The 18,924-nt window shown below is 36.8% G+C and overlaps 1 protein-coding gene across 5 annotated transcripts in view; it reads right to left on the bottom strand.

The window, feature by feature from the left end:
• Positions 1–18,924, bottom strand: part of CGNL1 (cingulin like 1) — a 55,535-nt gene that overhangs the window by 34,209 nt on the left and 2,402 nt on the right. For 4 of the 5 annotated variants that reach the window (XM_069025989.1, XM_069025985.1, XM_069025987.1 and 1 more), the window contains exons 2-7: positions 5,118–6,717; positions 4,499–4,593; positions 3,479–3,572; positions 2,483–2,584; positions 1,956–2,104; positions 1,329–1,464 (exon numbers count right to left, since the gene is read on the bottom strand). In XM_069025989.1, the coding sequence (XP_068882090.1) occupies positions 1,329–1,464; positions 1,956–2,104; positions 2,483–2,584; positions 3,479–3,572; positions 4,499–4,593; positions 5,118–6,698 (2,157 nt within the window). In that variant the 5' untranslated portion in view covers positions 6,699–6,717. Of the gene's footprint in view, positions 1–1,328; positions 1,465–1,955; positions 2,105–2,482; positions 2,585–3,478; positions 3,573–4,498; positions 4,594–5,117; positions 6,718–7,558; positions 7,696–18,924 lie in introns of all 5 variants that reach the window. The other variant, XM_069025986.1, reaches the window with a different exon arrangement.

The raw sequence follows: 18,924 nt of genomic DNA, 5'->3' as shown, positions 1-18,924 counted from the left end.
GTCCATGTCTTCACACCCTTCCTCCTCCCACCAGGGTAAAGCCTAGAGGTCATTTCCCCTCTCCAAAATGCTGGGAAGGGAGTGGATAGTCAGTGACTCTGAAGACTAAAGACATGCATGCATACAAAATACAGAATAACAGAAACAGTCAAAAATGTACCCCTTCAAGAATTCTCTAATTTGGTATTTCTCAAGCTGTGAATAATTATACTTTCAAAAGAGAATGCAAGCTTCCCCTGCACTGAAGGAGGATCAGTACATCTAAACCATTCCTGACCTACTCTGCCGTTAAAAGCCTAGAATGGAAGTGATCCTACCACCATCCCAGAGAGCATCTTCCTCTGTTTAATGATCAGTATCTGTTTAAATATCAGTATCAGAAACTTCTAACACTTTCTTTAAATCTCTGCAGCTAAGTCTCTCATTTCTCACTCTATCTCCACACAACATAGAAAAATTGATCACTATCACCTTTCATTCTGTAAGATGTGTTTTTGACTCTTCCCTCACTTCTCCATTCAGATTGAAGTCTTTCTTCATAGGTAATGTTTTTCAGTACTAGCACCATCATTTGTGATATTCCCCTACTTCTGTCCAACTTTCAATTACAGTGCCTGAGATTTGAGACAGTAATTTAAGAGTAATCAAATCTCACCCATACAAAACAAGGTAGCTAATTCTACTCAGCAGATCTTGCGTGCAAACATCTTTAATATTCTTGCACTGATACTCTTACACATCCTTATCAACAAATTTAATAAGCTGTGTTTCTATTTCATCATCAGTTTATTAGTATAACCACGGCTACAGACAATTCCTCTTTCATCCCAAGGTGACAGAAACCCTGTAACTCTTTTGTTCCTCTCCAGACTCTTATCCCTTCTCTTTTCTCCCTGGTCCCACCAATAGAAAGCCAACAATCTAGAGACTGCTTTGTTGAGTTCTTTTAATTTTCTTAGTTGAATCTTATCTGGCCTTGATAATATATACATCTTCTTTGAACTGATCTTTCCTGTTCTGACACAAATCCTAATTGCTAAAACTGACTGAGATTATTATCTGATAATAGTGGATAACTCACCTGTGTGTCAACCATTAAGATATCTGTTCTCCTGCTCCATAAAACAATAGTACTTATACTTTGTATTCCGTTTAGGGTTAATGCAGTTATCATAACATGCTTTCTTAGGTCACCTAATAATGGTACATTGTTTTGGATTAATAGAATAGGAAAAGCAAAGGGATGTATTTCTTCCACCAGTATCTTAATCCCCTCTTCTCATGCAATTTTTCTGATTTTCTGATCCTCCTGGTACTTCATAACTAACCTCAATCAGAATCTCTTTCTCCCCTTCATCGGTATGTTTTGCATTATCCAGTTCATCATGCATCTCAGAGAGCTGGTCTTGAAGATCTCTGATCTCAGTCTGGTGTTTCTCCTGTTCCATCTTCACTTGAAAAAGCCTCATCAGTAAAAATCAGACAGGGTTTTTTAATTTGTAGAAATACTAATTTGTTCATTTGAGTACTAAAAAGACACACATTCCCATGTTGCCCACAAGAGAATGGGATATAATGAGGCAGAAAAATTAAATGTCAGAGGGGTAAAAATGACAAATCTTCTAAGTAGGTATTTAAGTGGGGAGTTGTATTTTATTTCAGACCTGGTACTCAAGCCATTCAAATGTTTCCACATTTCAAAGACTTGAACTATATATTTTGACTGTGAAATATTAAAGCAATTTGCACTAAGAAGAAGACTATGAATTCAGCAATCTTTCTCTTCCTTCTAGATATTTTAAAGACATAACTCTTTTAAATGTAGACACTTCCTACAGTAACAAATGTCACTCATCTGATTCCATCAACATATTCTGGAGACACAGGTACTTTTAATTTAAAAGGTTTAAGAAAAGGTACAAATTTCAATGATAACTTTTCTAGAATTAACTCACTCCTCCAGGTTTTGCCTGAGTTCCTTCTCGTTTTCTTCCAGCTGCTTTTTTAAGGCTTCCTTTTCACATATACTTTGATCAAGCTGCAACTGAAGATCTTTCAGGCTTGCTCGTGTAGCCTCTCTCTCTTCTTTGGAATTTTGCTGATTCTGAATTTTGTAACCAAAAGTTAAGCAAAATAGTAGACAGCAGCTACATGAGTAATAGTTTGTCTCTCAGTCCATGTCTGTCTGGCTGCAACCAACAGATTAACATTTACCTCTGCAGACACCTAAGAAATTCTTTGTGCATGTGCTTTAGTCACTGCTCCAAACTCCTTCTCAAAACATTGAGAAGAGATTTTTTACAAAGGCTAACAATGCTATGACCAACCACACTTTAAATAAAAAGCCTTCTGAAAAAGCACAGGTATAACTGGATTAAGAAGAATATGAAGCAAAAGGGGTTCAGCTGGAGGATCAGTTGTCACTTATTTTTAAAAGTATATTTGAAATAGTCAGAAGCTTTATAACAACAAAGTGCTGTACCCTAATTTCCAGATCCAGTTTTTTCTCTAACTCTTCCACTTTCCTTTCAAGTTCTGCTTTTTGTTCCACCAATGCTTTTACTTCAGCCGAAGAATCTGAAACCTACAATTAAATACAGACCTTTATTCCCACAAAGCCAAGATGTTCCTTGAGAATAGTTTCTTTTTTTTAATCTAAAGCAAAGCTACAAGCAAGACTAACAAAGTGTACCATCAACTGCCTGAGCTCACTAGGGATTTTTCATATGGGTCAGGCCAAGCTAAGATTTTCAAAGAAACCATGATTTCATTTTCATAAAACTTCTTGGTAATTGCTCAAGGCAGGTTGACAATAGAACAGAAAATATACAAATATAAAGAAAAATTCAAATTAAGCAACATATGAATCAAATCATGTGTATTTGGGGCCAATTGTACTGAGATATCACTAATTATGCAAAATGGACATCAAAGGAAAGCATGCCTGTGATTTTTCAAATACCTTTTTTAGGTAATTTCCTAGGGTGTGTTTTGCAAATAAATAATGCTGTCATTAATAACAAAAGCTACATGAGTCTCTCATTCCATGTCTGTCTCACTGCAGTCAAAAGACTAACATTTATCTCTACCAAGAAATTTTATCTTTACCCAAGAAATTTTATGTGAATGTGCCTAACATTTTTCTTCACTGCTCCAAACTCCTTCTCAAATGCTAAGAGATTTCTTAAAAAGGTTTACTGTGCTGTGAGCAACTACATTTAAAATCTTCTGAAAAAGCACAGGTATATCTAGATTAAGAAGAATATGAAGAAAAAAAATTTCATTTTTAATTATTATAGAGGATAAAATAATAAACAATAAGCATTTAATCCTTCTCATGACATCAAAATTAAGCTATACTCCTGAGGAACTACATGAATAGCTTAGTTAAAGTCAGTAAGGGGTTTCCAATTCTCAAAGCCCTCTCTGAATACTGCACCAATTCGAAATACATCAAAGCAAATTAAGAATTCTTTACCTGCGTCTTTCCAGCAGCTCTTGACTTTAAAGTCTGAATTTTCTCAAAAACCAAATTCACTTTCCTCTTTGTTGCATCATCATTATCAGGACTTCTAAAATAGACAGTACAAATAAGCAATTATATGATCAAAGTTACTATTTTGTTAACATGAAACCAAATTTGGAGTGTCCAAACTAATTACAATCACAACAAAAACACCCAAAATAATACAAACAAATCAGAAATTATCTTAACTATGATTTATTAAAATCCTTAAAGGAAGGAGTTAAAAATTTGTATTCCAACTGTTTTCTAAAAAGGCAACCAAACAAAAAAGATCACTGAACTCTTGAAGTGCAAATCTCTTCTGTAAGACTGCGGCTGTGGAAAGACATATTCAGCATGTATATTATTCAAACAGACCAAATAAGTAGTAGTACTAGGCTTTACAAGCCCTGACTACTGTACCATAAAATAACACTTAAACAGCCCCCAGAACCTGCTATATCAGGAATGAAAAGAAATTTAAATGCATCATGTATTTTTAACTAAACTTTCCTTTATATTTCAGTAAGTTATCAGTAGAAAATACCAAGAGTTACAGGTGCACAAAGGATTAAAGGCACAGCAACAAGAGGGCTTCTGTCAAACTGTAGGAAATAACACTTTGTTGCTGTTGCTGTTTTTAAAATACCCAAAGGCTTAAACTTCCATGAGGTATGATCTGGATTCTCCAATAACCTCTGTATTATACAAACTTTAATTCCAGATGTATTTAAAAGACAAACCATAATCTGATTCACAAGTTTCAAGTGCATTTAATCATATCCTGTACAATACCTTATGTAAGTCTTGATAGCCTGGGTACTTGGGGATCCTATAATTAGTCCTTAGAGGACACAGCTGAGATACAGAATTGTGAAAAGATGTTTAATTTAATTATAGCTTTCACTTTACTGTTTCACATTTTAAGTGTAATAGAAGACAAATACTGAGAAAATACAGTCTCCTATCCAAAAGTTAAACATGTTTACTGACCCTTCCTTAAGGTAATTGTAAAGTATCTGCTTAGCAGTCTCTTCATTAGTTTGCTGTGCAAGATCTTGCTGGCCTTTTAAGAGATCAGGAGTTGCCTAAAAGATAAAAGTAAAATGTCAAAAGATAACAATCCTGTGAGAGTTATAAATACAAACAGTATGACTGGACTTCTCCATTCTATCCTATTAATGAAAACTTTTATGTACTATGGACCTCAACTTCTGAAAGAGCCACTGGAATTTTGGCTTACTGCAGTAAGAAACTACACTTCACACCAGAAGAAAAAAGAAAACAACCTGATTTCACATACATATCTTTTCATATTCTACTTTTGTGCATCTGTGTTTAAGAATCATCATAACATCATTTACGAGAATCTGTCTGGCCTCACCACCTTCCTTTACCCATACAAAAATCAGTTTTGTTACAAATCAGATTTTCTATACTTACAACAACAACAAAAAATTTATATTTACATTTCTCCAGAACAATCCCATTTGGAAGTATTGTATGATGGGAGTTTGTTCTAATGAAGACCAGAAAAATACACAATTAACAATATGGCAGCTTTTGTATGCTAGAGTGCAAAGGACCACTTAAAGAACAAATTCAGAATTACCTGTATATTAGGGACGGATGGAAATGTTTTTACAGAGATCTTCTTGGTTCCTGATTCAGGTGTACTTGTGATTGGGTTTGGCAACAACAAAGTGGAAGTTACTGTTTTAACTTCCTCTCTCTTACTCTGTCCTGGGAGTGTAGCTGACCTGCCCATCAAGCTCTCGGTATCAGCTCCAGTACGTTTATGGTGTTGCAGAGAGCTGAAACTGCCACTCTGAGTGTCTTTATTGGGCATTTGCAATTTTCCAATACTTCGGGCAGAAATCTTCATCTCTTTGGAAGGTGACTTTTGATCTCTGGATAACTGCTTGCGAAGGCAAACTTTAGATGGTCTCAGCAAGTGCTCAGTTGACTTACCCAAGCTTTTACTGAATTCACCTAAAGAATCAGAATTTACATCAAGTCCTAATGACAAGGCACTATCAACGCTTCTTGATCTTTTACGATCATCTGGATGAATTCTATTCCTTTTTCCTGACCTGCCTCTTCTGTGAGCATCAACTTTCTTATCAAACTTTTCAATTAGCTGATCTACTCCTGGAAGTGAACCAGTGTCAATATCACGACCAGTTCCTGGCAAGAATGGAATGTATCTCCTGTTTTCATGCCGGTTAACATTGTCTGCGTAGATGGCATACTCTTGGTCATCCAGTAAAAATCTGTATAAGGAATTTGCAGAAGTGGGAGTAGCGGATGAGGACGATGATCTCCGTGAGTCATTCAATACTGGCCCAGCTGAGTCTTGCCTGCGGAAGGGAAGAACATCTGGTCTAGGCTTTTTTGTCTCAGGATAAGCAGTGGGGCTAACACACGGGGATCCTCCTGCAGGTGAAAATGACTCTGAAGCACACATGTCACTGAGGCTGATAGTGCTACTGGGACAATCCAGCAGCTGCTTATTTGAATCTTCTACTGACCTGTTCGGGTGTATTTTTTTTGAATTTGCTTTGGTTGGCTCTGCAAGGTACTTATTTGTTTTCTGTAGGGATACTACTTTAGATGAGGAAATCCAAGGCTTTGCTTCAGTTTTTTCATCTGCAAAAGACTTAGATTTACTGCACACAGAAGACTGGTAATTATCCAAGTTTAAGTTATTTTTTTCAGGATCATAAGGCTGCAGAAGTTCAGGATGTCTTTGAAAATTCAACAAATATGAAGATTTCATAGTTTCATCTTTAAAATCTGGCATTCCACTTTCCTTTTCATCCACATTGGTTATCTTCAGTTTTTTATGCATAGACGGTTGTATGTGCTGTGTTCCAGCAAATTTTGTACGTTCACTGATTTTGTCCTCCAACTTAAAAGCAGTATTGGAGTCTGTGGCTGGCTTGTTTACAGTCTGAGGAATGACCTGCTGTTCTTTTCCAGGAGGAGAAGGATTTTCTAACAAACATCCTTCTGTATTGTTCAGTACTATGTAAGGATGTCCATCGATTCCTTGGACTCTAATGCTGACACCATAAGACCCCGCCCTAGAATTTTGCGCATTTTTAGTTTTTTGAGTCTCTTCACTTGCGAGTTCAAGAGTGACTTCATAGTCCTGGTGCATGTGCTTAAAACCAGCAAAATACGGCTCCATGTCTATCAGAGGATTATTCCTGAAAAGGAGAAAAATTACAAAATTGTCATTGTTTTAAATAAGTTAGATTATTTCATTATTTATTATTTCACTTTATTCCACCATTCAATGTAACTATGAAGACTAATGGCAATATGCAGGGAAATCAATATCCAAGCTCTACCAAGCCCCAAGCAAATACTCTGTGATACAAAGACAAATGCCAGACTGACACATTCTGGATCAATGTAATGTTATTCTATGAATGTTACCTTCACACAGTTGGTGCTCATTGCTTCGGAATCAAATGACTTCAAATATAAGCAACTCTGGTATAATTTTTTGAATTGAAGCATGACTTTTGGGTATTTCCACTATATTTACTGAAAGACTGTACCCTTCATAAACCAATTATCATTTTTAAGCCAGCATTTAGGACCAGCCATATCAACATTTAAACATAAGCCCAGGAGAGCAAAACACAACCAGGCAATTTTAGGTTTTATGAGTTTCAGGTATCTAAAGCACTGCAAGGAAGGTCAATATCCTCATTCCTCTGAGTTGCAGTTTTTAGGTACTTGGGTTTCAACATTTGTTTCTAATGACATCTGAAAATAAACTTTTTCATTTATTATCTCATTGTCACCCCTAAGAATAAACTTTCCTACAGATTAATTTAACAATCTCCCAAATGTAAACTTGTTCCAAAAAACTCTAGTTGCTATTTTAAAACAAGATACTTTGTTGAGCAACAAAAATAGAAAAACACTGCTAGTATTTCCAAGGTTGACGGTGCCTTTTTCAGAAGCAATGGGAATGCTAACTCTAGCCTATACATGCCAAAACTGTTTCAATCTAGAAAACAATAATAATAACCCTACCTGTGTTTTTAATGTTAAATGCCATTCTTTCTTTCTCTAACATCTGGGTTTGCAGGCAGTTTTACTTTACTGTTTCTGGCAGATTATGAGCCAACTGTCTAAAGGCAGAGGCAGTGCAGTGACAGTAGGAGCTGTGTCTATAAAAGAATGGAACACAAGACTGTGAGACTGATACAAAACCTGGAGGGAATAAACTTTTGAACTGAGCTGGGGAGTTGAGTCATCACTGAGGCCTGACAAACCCAAGATCACTAAATGATGGTAATCAGCAGGAGGAAACCAAAACAACAGGGTATCTCATGGAAAAACAAACCTCTGCAGCCAGTTTCACTCTCCTGTCTATCTCAGCAGGAACCACCTCCCTCAGATATTCTAGTCAAGAGCAGAGTTCTCATTTTTCCTGACAGTGAATGAAAACGTTTGGCTCAATATTCACAGTATACTAATTTCCATCCAATTCTTCGTTCTAGCAGGATAGCTCCCCTCAAAAAACACTTTCTCTCTCTAAAAACCAACTCCAGCTCCCCCTCAACAGCAGGCTTGTAAGTTAAAGTCACACATGGCACATTGCACGTGACCGTGCAAGTGAGAGAAACCCATGACTTACACATAGTTAGTAGCACTCATCTGTAGTGGATGAATATGTGAACATCGTTACAAAAGGCTCTCTACACCTGGCAATTCCAGACAGATTATGGATGTCACTAAGACAAACTGCTTAGCATATGAAACTTTACACTACACCTTCAAGCTGTATTAGCAGACCTATAAAGAGAGTAAAGTTGTTTGAATTTATCAATAATGGTATCAACTAAAAAATATAAAAAGGAGTCAATAAAAATAAACCTAAAAGCCAAAAAAACCCATAAATTACATCAATCAGTATAAGGAACCGATAAGCAATACATTACAACATGTCTATTAGGGGTGACGGCAAAAGCAGTGCTTTCAAACTTGTTGCAAACTTGCTAAAAATATTAAATAACCAGAAAAAAACAACCAAACAACCCCCACCCCCTCAAAAATAACCACAAAACACCAACCCTCCTCTATATGGGGAAGCAATATTTAGGTGAATAATCTACCTTAAATTAATATGTTTAATTTGTCTTTAAAACCATAAAGAAGTGTGTATTTGTCTCCTTCACATGCATTGTACTAATAAAACTCTTAATTTTATTGTACAAAAGGATAAAACTTTGTAGAAATAAAAGAGCTAAACCAACTGTTTTTTAAATAACACATTTTCTCTTTCTGGAACTGTGAAAAAAAAAGATTACACATATAAATTTCCATGACATCAACAAGAAAAAAAGACAGATGACTCTACTATTCAAATATTTGAAGGTTTTACTTAGAATTTCTATTTTGTAGGATGTCAAGCTGCATTGGGTAATACTCACATGAACTACATTATATCAAATAGCTGTTTTACAATACACAAAGAAAGTGGGTTTGCAATTTTGTAAGCATTTTTAAATTAAAGAAAAAGCATTACTGGCTTTCATCACACACAGCCTTTCTGAGGAAATCCTGAAACTATGTTAATTGATTAATTACAGTTACAGTCATTCTCCTGCACACACATCATACAGTCAAATCTCAGGCGCTGGCAGGGTTACAGCAACAGAGGAGGATAAGAGGACTGAAGCTGTTCCTCTCCCATCTGTTTGCCCCATTCCTCTGACAGATGTCAAAAATGAAAACATCTGAAAACTCTGATGGCTCAGTACAAACCTCAGCCATGAAAAACTGCAGATTGGCATACTCAGGTAAATGAAATAAGCCTTGTGCTCCATGCTGTGACCGACTGAAATCCTGACATCTGATACAGTGCAGGAGCTGACAGCTGGGGGCCCTGACAGCTACAACTGCCCAGTTTTAATCTTCTGTAAGTCTGCTGAAGCCCTCAAATGCTATGACAAAACAGTCTGTTTACTCTTCAGCTTATGAAAAGAGGTTAGATATTTAAATGGCAGCTGGGAAGGCAATTTCCCTGTTTGTGTAGCTCCTTGTTACATACTTGTAGTTACTTAAAAAAATAAAGAAGCTTTTTTTTTTAATAGAGAGGGATATAAATCCAAATTCCAGGTCTTCTACCAAGCTACTACTTTAAATTTTAAACAATATGGTCTTGCTAGTAATTTTAATTGCTGTCCCAGAGTTTAAAAATACAATTTTCAGAAAACAGAAGCAATGACTGTTAAAGTTTTAATTAGGTGAAAGACTATCATTCTATTATAAAATCAGTTCCTATCTCATATCTGTGAAACAAGTATCATTACAACATCATATACAAATTAATCAGAACATAAGAAAAGACTACTTCAAGAAATTATTTTCTTTTGAAAATATTCTACTTGCTAAGACAGATAATACAGTCAATGACACAACCATCAGCATCTTGCAATCAGGTCAGCAGTAAAGCACCATGGAATGATGGGATCACCTATTTTGTCAGCAACATGGCCTTGGACCGCCTGAGGTGAGCAGAAACTTTCAAACTGAATTTGTGTTTTAAATTCATTGTCAGGGATAGCAACCTTTAAAAACTTCTGTGAACAAACAAACAAAACTGGCACTCAAAGCTGCTCAAGCCTTTCACTTTTGAGACTTCTTTCTAAAATTAGACTTCAAAAAGGTGTTTAAACACTCATTTCAACTACTGACTTCAGTGGGTATGGAAGTCCCATTATTTTATCATTGCTCAGAAATGGTTTCATTTTTTGGAACAACTTCTTTTTGCCAAAAACTATAAACAAAAATGTCATAGTTTCTAAGAGAACTTGTCAGCAGACGCTTTCATATCTGAAAACCCAATACTCTGCATGTTCTTCTGTAACAGTTTGTTGTTCGGTGGTGATATGATACTCTACAAAGAGCCACAGGAGACGAACACTGAAGGTTTAACAGGTCAAAAACTTTTTGTTTAAATTCCTTAAAAACATTTCCTTTCACAGCTATTTTCTAGCTAGCTAACAGGAGCTATGTGAGACCTGCCTTACAAAAAAGAAAACCTCTGTCATGTGGAACCCTGGCTGCTGTCCCTGACAACATTAGCAGAAAAGAGTGCCTTTGAGAAATATACCCCTGTGCCAGACATGTCTCTTCCCTTCTTAACATTACAGCATTACAAAGGCATGGAATTGTCTCCACTACCCATTTCAGTTCTTCTTTAGCCAAATCTACATGACAGATTTACTCAGAAAAATTGCTTTCCCAATCCTGTTAAATGCCAAACTCTGCATGAGAATCTTGCTCTCCTGTATCCTGCCCACACACCCTCATTACAAAGCACCTCTGGCTTTGTGCTCCAGCCTTTGAGCCAACCACCTGCCTTGGACAGACAGACAGACAGACAGGGCTGCCGGACACACAGTCCAGGCAGAGATGGTGACCAGCGTGGTGGGACACACTATCCCACCAATGGATATGTTCCCTGGCCTCCTGAAAGAGCCACACATCCTTCAAAGGTACTGCTTCACATTACACATATGCTCCTTTTGCATACATCTAGTGAGGGAATATGGAAGAATGAAAGAGATCTGATTGTTCTTATGGCACTAGGACTCCTCCCTAGCTCCCTTAATGTCAAAAAACCAGAAACTCCCCCACATCCAATATCCCAATCCTGAGTCTCCTCAGACTGGATCACTTGAAGATTTTTCATTAAAGGAAGATAAGGGCATACCTCATTATCTTCTGAATATTTTGGAATTCTGAAAATTTTAAACTATTTGAGGCTAAATTACCAAATGACATTTGGTTCCATGTAATTTATTTCCAAATTTTATTACCATAAGAAAAAAAAAGTCCTCATGGCCCATATTATTTAATCAGTGTCTTTTTTGAAAAAGCGGGATGTAACAGTTTATGGATGTTTACTCCAGATATTTCACATGCACAGCAAAATTCCAGGAAGGAACTATAAAATTTGTTCTCCAGCCTTACATAACACTGAGCTTGCTCTCCAAGCTAAATAATGGATTCTCTGTGCAGCTGACTATTCAGAAAGTATCAGCAATATCACACAAAGTGGGTGTTAGGTCAATAATAAATGACAGTGCTATGGAAAAAGGACAGGAAATAACTTTAGGAGAGAAGAGGAAGGAAAACTTACATTCTGTGAGGGTAAAGAAAAGGAAGCAGACAGGATAATTAATGGTAAGAGCAAAACAGTAATGTTTTTACACTTGATGGAAAACATTGTCACAAACATACATTGCAAGTATGAGGGGAAACTTCATCATTGTCAACCCTACCCACAATTTGCTTCTGCAAAAGAAAAATGGGCCTGGGCTGCTGCACCTTTTAGTCCATGTGGAAGATAGCTCCGGGGTAGGATAAGTTTATTTCATCTACTGCTTACAGAGAGCAGAAGGGAGAAAAGTGCAATTTTAAAGTTCTATATATGGGACTGTAAAAAAAAAGACAGTAAAACTCATTTAAGAGCAAACTGACAATATCCAGCAACAGAAAGACATCTGAAACAAGTCTGCTATCTTTCCAACAGATTTCTTATTCCCATTTAAGATTTTTTCCTACTTGAGGTTTTTTTGTCTATATAAAATTGTATTTATAGTACATCTGGCAGTTACTCCCCCCAATTATTAGAAAGAAAATGATGATAGTTACAGTATACAACGAAACTGTCACCATTTGTTTTTCCCCAGCACTGTCTGTAAACTGCCACTCTCAGTCTAGTAGTCAAAATTCAAAACTTTCAAAAGGCCTATAACAAAGGACTTTTTACAATATATCATGTCATACCATATCTGCAGGCATCAGTGAGGAAAAAAAAAACTACTCAGAGATTTATTTTATTATTGGTCAGCTTTTCTGATGTTAGCATCGAAGACCTACCTAAAATTTCGATAAATGAAGAACTGGAAAACAAACCACTGAGTTTTCAAATATTCATTCCTGTTTAAACCAGCCCAAAAGCTGAATGTCCCACCTCTTCTTCCGACTTGTTGGAAGGAAAGATACTGTGACAAGTTCTACATTTGAAAACAATCAGGAGTTCCAGTGAACCTAAGCCACATGGCACGTATTTTTCAAAATTCCATATACCAGTGTTAGACTGCAAGGATTTATGCTTGGTTTCACACAGACACAAGACCAAATCAAGGCATCTCTTCAGCATCCAAGACGGGGCTGACCTATCGCTATAGGCAGAATTAGCCTTACATATTTCATAAAAAGCTAGCAAATTACATTCTTCAAAAAACACTCCATCTAAATGCACTTAGTACTAGATGCCATGCACCACCTTAGCTCCAGTCCCCCCATGTACCTGTATAAGCAACTGGTGCAGTGCAAAGAGGAAAGGACCAGGTGTGACCTGCTGCATCCCCTGTGGTTCCAGAGCGGTACATCCAACACTGCACTGCTCCCTGCAGTGAGATTCACACCTACTGCCAGTCCAGCTGGGCACAGTGCCCACAGAGAAAAGTAAATGCTGGAGGACCACACACCCACAATGCAAGTGGGCCATGCAAGCCTCCTTCCAAAAGCAGTAATTCCAGCCTCCACACCAGAAGCCATGTAGGTCTGTGCCTTTCATAAATGCAACATGAGTTGTTTTTTTTTTTTCCTTGACCAAGCTGTGATTAAATACGGTAGTCATATAGCTTTGGGTGCATAATGAAAAATGAAGTCCAGCCAGGAACACTGACCCAGAGAAATACCTTTTTATAGGAAGTATATCAACATTTCTGAATTAATTGCTTTCATTTTTATTCTGTGAAAAATACCACTCTCTATTCTGATTTCAGATGGCAGCCTATAGATGACAAGTCAGAACTTCCTGCAGGATGCAAATTCCAAGTAATTCTTTTCTTCCATAGCTGTTAGTGAAAGCCAACAGCCATGCTTTGGTTAGTATGCATTACAGATACTATTTTATCAATTTCTCCCAAAATGCAGCGGAGCAAAGTGGATGATCTTTGGTTCTGCTGCCTTAGAAAGGAGAATTTCAGTTTCAGTTCCCCCCAAGTATTACATAACCCTACTCAGATAGCCAGCCAATAAAACAGAATATTAGTAGTCACCTTTCCAAGGACAGGAAGAGGCTGTATTTAATAAAGACTGTCAGTAGAAGAAACAACTAAAAGCAATTAGAGTAAAAGATACTGTTCACTTGCTTACAACTTGGTTCATACTCCCTCTGGGTGAAAAATGTTGTGTGTGAGGAAGTCTCCATGTCTGAAATGTAAAACATCTTGTTAGTCCTACGAAAGTATGTGACAGATCAGCCAAATGCTTGAGCTGTGTGACAACTAGCAGGTTTTGTTGGCTTATTTGTTGGCTGTTTTTTATTTTTTTTCCAAATGAAAATCTGCTTCAATGGCTGTAAGACAACAACAACATGTTTTGGCAGATCCTCAGGTCTCATAAATTTTCAGAGTTTTATTAAAAACAAGGATATAATATATATATATATCCAATTTTCTTTATCTGCTATGTATGAATTCATGTGGTCATAATTTTACAGGATTTATCCCCAGAGGAAGTAACACATGACCTAATAACTTCGCTTACTGAGTGCAAAGTAAAGGCTTAATTTTGTTTATGATAAAAATGCTAAGAAACCCCCAAATTTCTCATGTAATGTTCTAAACTATTACCACTGCATTATATACTTTGTATCATTATTTAAAAGCTCTCTTTTTCTTTACTGAAGGAATGTTTTAGATTTTCCCAAATCATAAATAAAAGGGAATCAGAAACAAAACCAAACATAATAAAAGTATACTAAAGCAGAAATCTACCTGTATCTGAAACACAGTTCCAAGAAACTAATGAATGTGATCTGTAGTGAGTAGTTGCAGGTCCTGCAGACTGTGATAGTTAAATCACTGCAGGGAGATGGAGAGCTGCACTTGTCTATTCATGGTTACTGTGGTACAAGCTCTATATGGACACAAACACCTGCCCAAGTGTATTTGTGCCATGCTACTGTTTCATCTCATCATACAGGTTCAGATACAAGCTCCTGTACAAGTTGGGTCTTGCCACTAACAGGATCCAATTACTGGGGTTATCTTGTGAGTATCCTGACATTACTGCATTACAATTAATATTTATAAACTTTAAATACAAAATGCAAGCAAACAACAGAACCTTATAAATACTTACTTAGAGTTGACTATATACACATGATACAACCACACTCAATTTTCCCTCATTTTTCTTACAAACTTGCAAAGAAGGTTAAAAACAAGGGAAAAAAAAATAAAGTCATCAAGAGGAAATGTTATTATATATACTCTCTTCTACTTTATCAAATTCTTAATGTTCATATGTGTTACGTGTTGAGAGAAATGATGGCTGAGGACACAAGGATACTTACAGATTCTAAAAGAGGTTTGTGATTTCAAATACAATAGTTGGTTTGCATCCAAACATCTGACATGATTACACTCACTCCACAAGAGATTATGTGTTGTTTCACTACATTTTCCTCCAATTGTCAGTGTTAGAAACTGTATTTTGTTCCAAAGGAAATTATCTTAGTACATCCCAATGATATCATTATTGTTTAAATAGAAGAGAGCATCCTGTTCATATTTTTAGAGGCTTGAGCAAAAAATGCCAGGTTTGTTAAAAGTCTGTTAGAAAGCCCTTCTCAAAGGAAGGGACATGGCTAGGGCAACCTTTGTTAAAAAGCTTTACAAGTGCTTCAGGAACACATTTATTTATAAAATTATCTAGCATAATTAAATAATAAAAGGTTCCTATACTCCAAACATTTTTCCTTCACTTTAAGTGTGACATTTCACTGGGCCTTCTTCTCATTATTCCCACAAAAAACCTATAATCTTGTCTACAAGAGTTACATTTACAGCAACCCAACAGATGCAACTTGCATAACCTTGATTATATGTGCCCAACTTATTCCTGAACAAAATTAATGATGAGCTATGAGTACAGCTGCTTGCAAAGACCAATGTCTCACCTATATAGACATATAGCAGAGTTAACCTCTATGGAGATGCAAGTATTTAAGTACAAAAGCTACATGTAAAATAGGCTGTAGGAGTCATATTTATACAGCCAGTGTAAGGCCACAGCTTCATGTGTATTCAAGCCAGTTATGCCTCCCATTTTTCAACTGTTACACTTTGTCTTAATTACATTGTATTCTTTAAATACTTGGCTTCATACCCATCTAGTTTCTTTCAACTAACTCAGCCATGCGTTTTCAAATTTAAATATGCAGTCAGAACTGCAGGCCCTGAGCCCAGGCCCCACCAGAGAACAAGATGATATCATCACATTCTGTCTGAGAGACATAAGCTGACTACAGAAGAGAGAGGTTAGAAAACCCCACAGAGGAAAGAAGCTTCACAGTGCGCTGGACTGAATCACTTAACAGGGCTTATAAGGCCTATGCAGCCAAAGTGACCTGGTCTGGGCTCTGCAAGCACAGGTTTAACCAGCTCCCATACGCTGCCACACTTCTCACCTTCACACTGGGATAGCATAATTACTGAGGAAAATGAGAGAGGCAGGGCTGCTTCCTTATGAAGCTCGAAGTGTTCGTGGAATTATAATGCAACATTAGATGCCAATTGTTCTTATAAATAAAGGCTGCTACTGCTGAACATTGCTCCCTGCAAATAACAGCTAATAGTGTGCAAATAAACGTGTGAAGGCATACCCCAACTAATTTCAACAAGGCTTACAAAATATTCTGAGCTTTATTTACATCACTGAAAACACTCTCCCATCTCTATATAAAAGTTTAAATTTTACCCTACTTCTGCATTATGCTTATGTTGAAATAGAATGCAAATAACTACCCCCTTTTGTGTATCTTTATGTACATTAAATACATCTTCCATTCTAATAAACTCCAACAGGTCTTAGAGGTATCTTTCAATAGATTTTAAAATAGGGTTAAAACATTCCTAATGGCTGGTAATTACTTCTCAGGCTTCTGCAAGTGTGTATGAGAGTTTATGTATACACACAAACACAAACACATGTTGGTATGAATATATAAGCAGGGGCAGCCTGGACAATGCATCTCCTTTTCACACTGTATTTAGTGTCCACATCCACATTTTAGCTACTTTTAAAAGGTGTGTGCAATACACATGCAACTAAAGTATTACGAACTGCTGCAAATGCCTCGAGTCAAAATATGGTCATGCTCAGACTACTGAGAGTCATTACTGAGTGGTAATGACTCCTGGCTTGCCTGGGGACCCTCATAGAAAGAGGACACTGTGGTAATCACTGAAGCATCTTCCAGTCTTACCAATCTCCCTGGTGGTTTTTTGCAGTCTAAGTGCTTTCTGAGACATTTCTCCAATTACATTTATTCCTCATCGCTCTCTATTTTTACCAAAATCAAGAAGAATGTGAAAAGCTATTATAGAATCTTAATTTTAAATCTCATACTGTCAGCCTGATTAATGAAACTCATAAATACAAAAGATGGACCAACAGAAATGAAAACATTTCATTTCGCTAAAAATTTAGAGGCATTCTTGGAAAAATGAAACTATATACTTAAAATGTCTGGTTATGGATTTTGTCATCCACTTTATTTCACATAAAATGAAAGGTTATAAACCTACCTTTGAATAAAATCCTCCAGTGAGGCTGCCAGGTCTGTTGGCAGAGATGGTACAAGATCAGAACAAATACAGTGAGCTCTAATCCCAAACAACAGCAACTCCATGACTACCACTCCACTAAATCTTTAGCACATGCATTCTTAATATGTTAATTTTTGGGGGTTTAAGATTAAATTTTCATACCTGGCTATACTGAAAAATACTACCATTTTGATTTAACACCATTCAGAGTCAAGGTCAAAGCAGTTTCTGAAATGCGTTCATGTTTCCAGATAAACATGCCTGGCATAAACACTCCAAAAGCACGTGAAACACTTTCCCTCATACAATAACCTGGTAATGTAGCATTCTCGGTGAGTGGATTCTCCATTCTTCTGCCAATTAAGAACAGAAATAGCAAAACCAACCTATTTGTTGTGTTTTTGCACATCCTTCCAACGGAGCAGTCAAGATGCATTAAAAACAGAATTACCAAACCTAAGTTCAGGATGCATCAAGTCTGTACCACCTTCCTCTGTACACAGTTTGTTGAGACCTAACAACAAAACCAGAGAAATTCTAACACCTTCTTCTCATCCTGGCCATTCAAAACATTTGTTAATCTCAACACTGTAAGGATCTAATCCTTTGCAGAGCCTGCCTCTGAATGGTATCACTGAACTGATCAGGTAGAAGATAACCTCCTCCTACCCCTAAAAAAAGATGGAGAAGTGGGACAGATAAAAGAAACACAAATTTCTTAAGCCTGTTTTATCTGAACACATGGCCAGTAGGTAGCTACAACATTTCTGCTGCCATTCAGAGTTGCATAGAGAGGGTGCAGAAGTGAAAGAAATGCCCCATTATTTTAGCTTTCATTGCCACTTCTCAGAAATCTATTAGTACCAGTGATGTCGACCAGATTCTTGCCAGTTCCTTTCCATCAACATATGTAGATACTGCCGTAGGCTGAACATTGTTCTGTGTTTATGTGCTCGATATTAATATACAGATTTCAGGTTACCTCCATAGTAAAAAGGCTATAATAATAATGACATCATCATCATCATTATGACTTCAAAAAGCAGAAATAGTAAAACAGCAGACTATAGAATGAATCTGTGATGGTCTACTTTTGTTTAAATTTTTACATCTGCAGAATTATTTGGCCTCAAAATACTTCAGTAGCTATTTTTAAATAACAACCTGCCCACTATGATCCAGGCTGAATAAACTCATAGCACATCTTGCATTGCTCCATGACAAAAGATTTAAAAACTCACGTTTGGGGTCATGTCATTTCACCTGCACATTTCAGATGACACTGCAGAACCCAGACAAACCAGTTTCACCAATACTCCCAGAAAGATCAACTTCCTATTACACAATGTAGACCAGAAGAAGGAACTGTCACCAATTCTTTTCTTCAACTTTGTCATCCTTTTATTGAGGTAAAATTCCTTGTACATGACATGTCCCAGACTATTTCTACAGTGAATTAAATTCCACATTTCTCATATAAACCCTGCCAGGGGAACCTAAGTGCATGCTCAGACATTTTAGTAATGACAGTGAGATCTAATAATGCAATTAACAGAAATTAAAATAAGATGGTTTGCTTGGAGGCAATTCAGGCAGCCTAAGCAGTCTAGATTCATTAGATTTAAAAGCAAAATGCAACTAAGTCAGATAATAAAACAAAAAAACACCGAACAGTTGTATGATACACTCTTGGAGTACACAGGCTCTTCCAAATATCACCACAAATTCAGAAATCAAGGGGTTAGCAATATAAGG

Source organism: Aphelocoma coerulescens, chromosome 10, assembly GCF_041296385.1.
Source record: "Aphelocoma coerulescens isolate FSJ_1873_10779 chromosome 10, UR_Acoe_1.0, whole genome shotgun sequence".
NCBI classification, from domain to species: Eukaryota; Metazoa; Chordata; class Aves; order Passeriformes; family Corvidae; genus Aphelocoma; species Aphelocoma coerulescens.
This window is presented reverse-complemented; position numbering and strand designations above follow the sequence as displayed.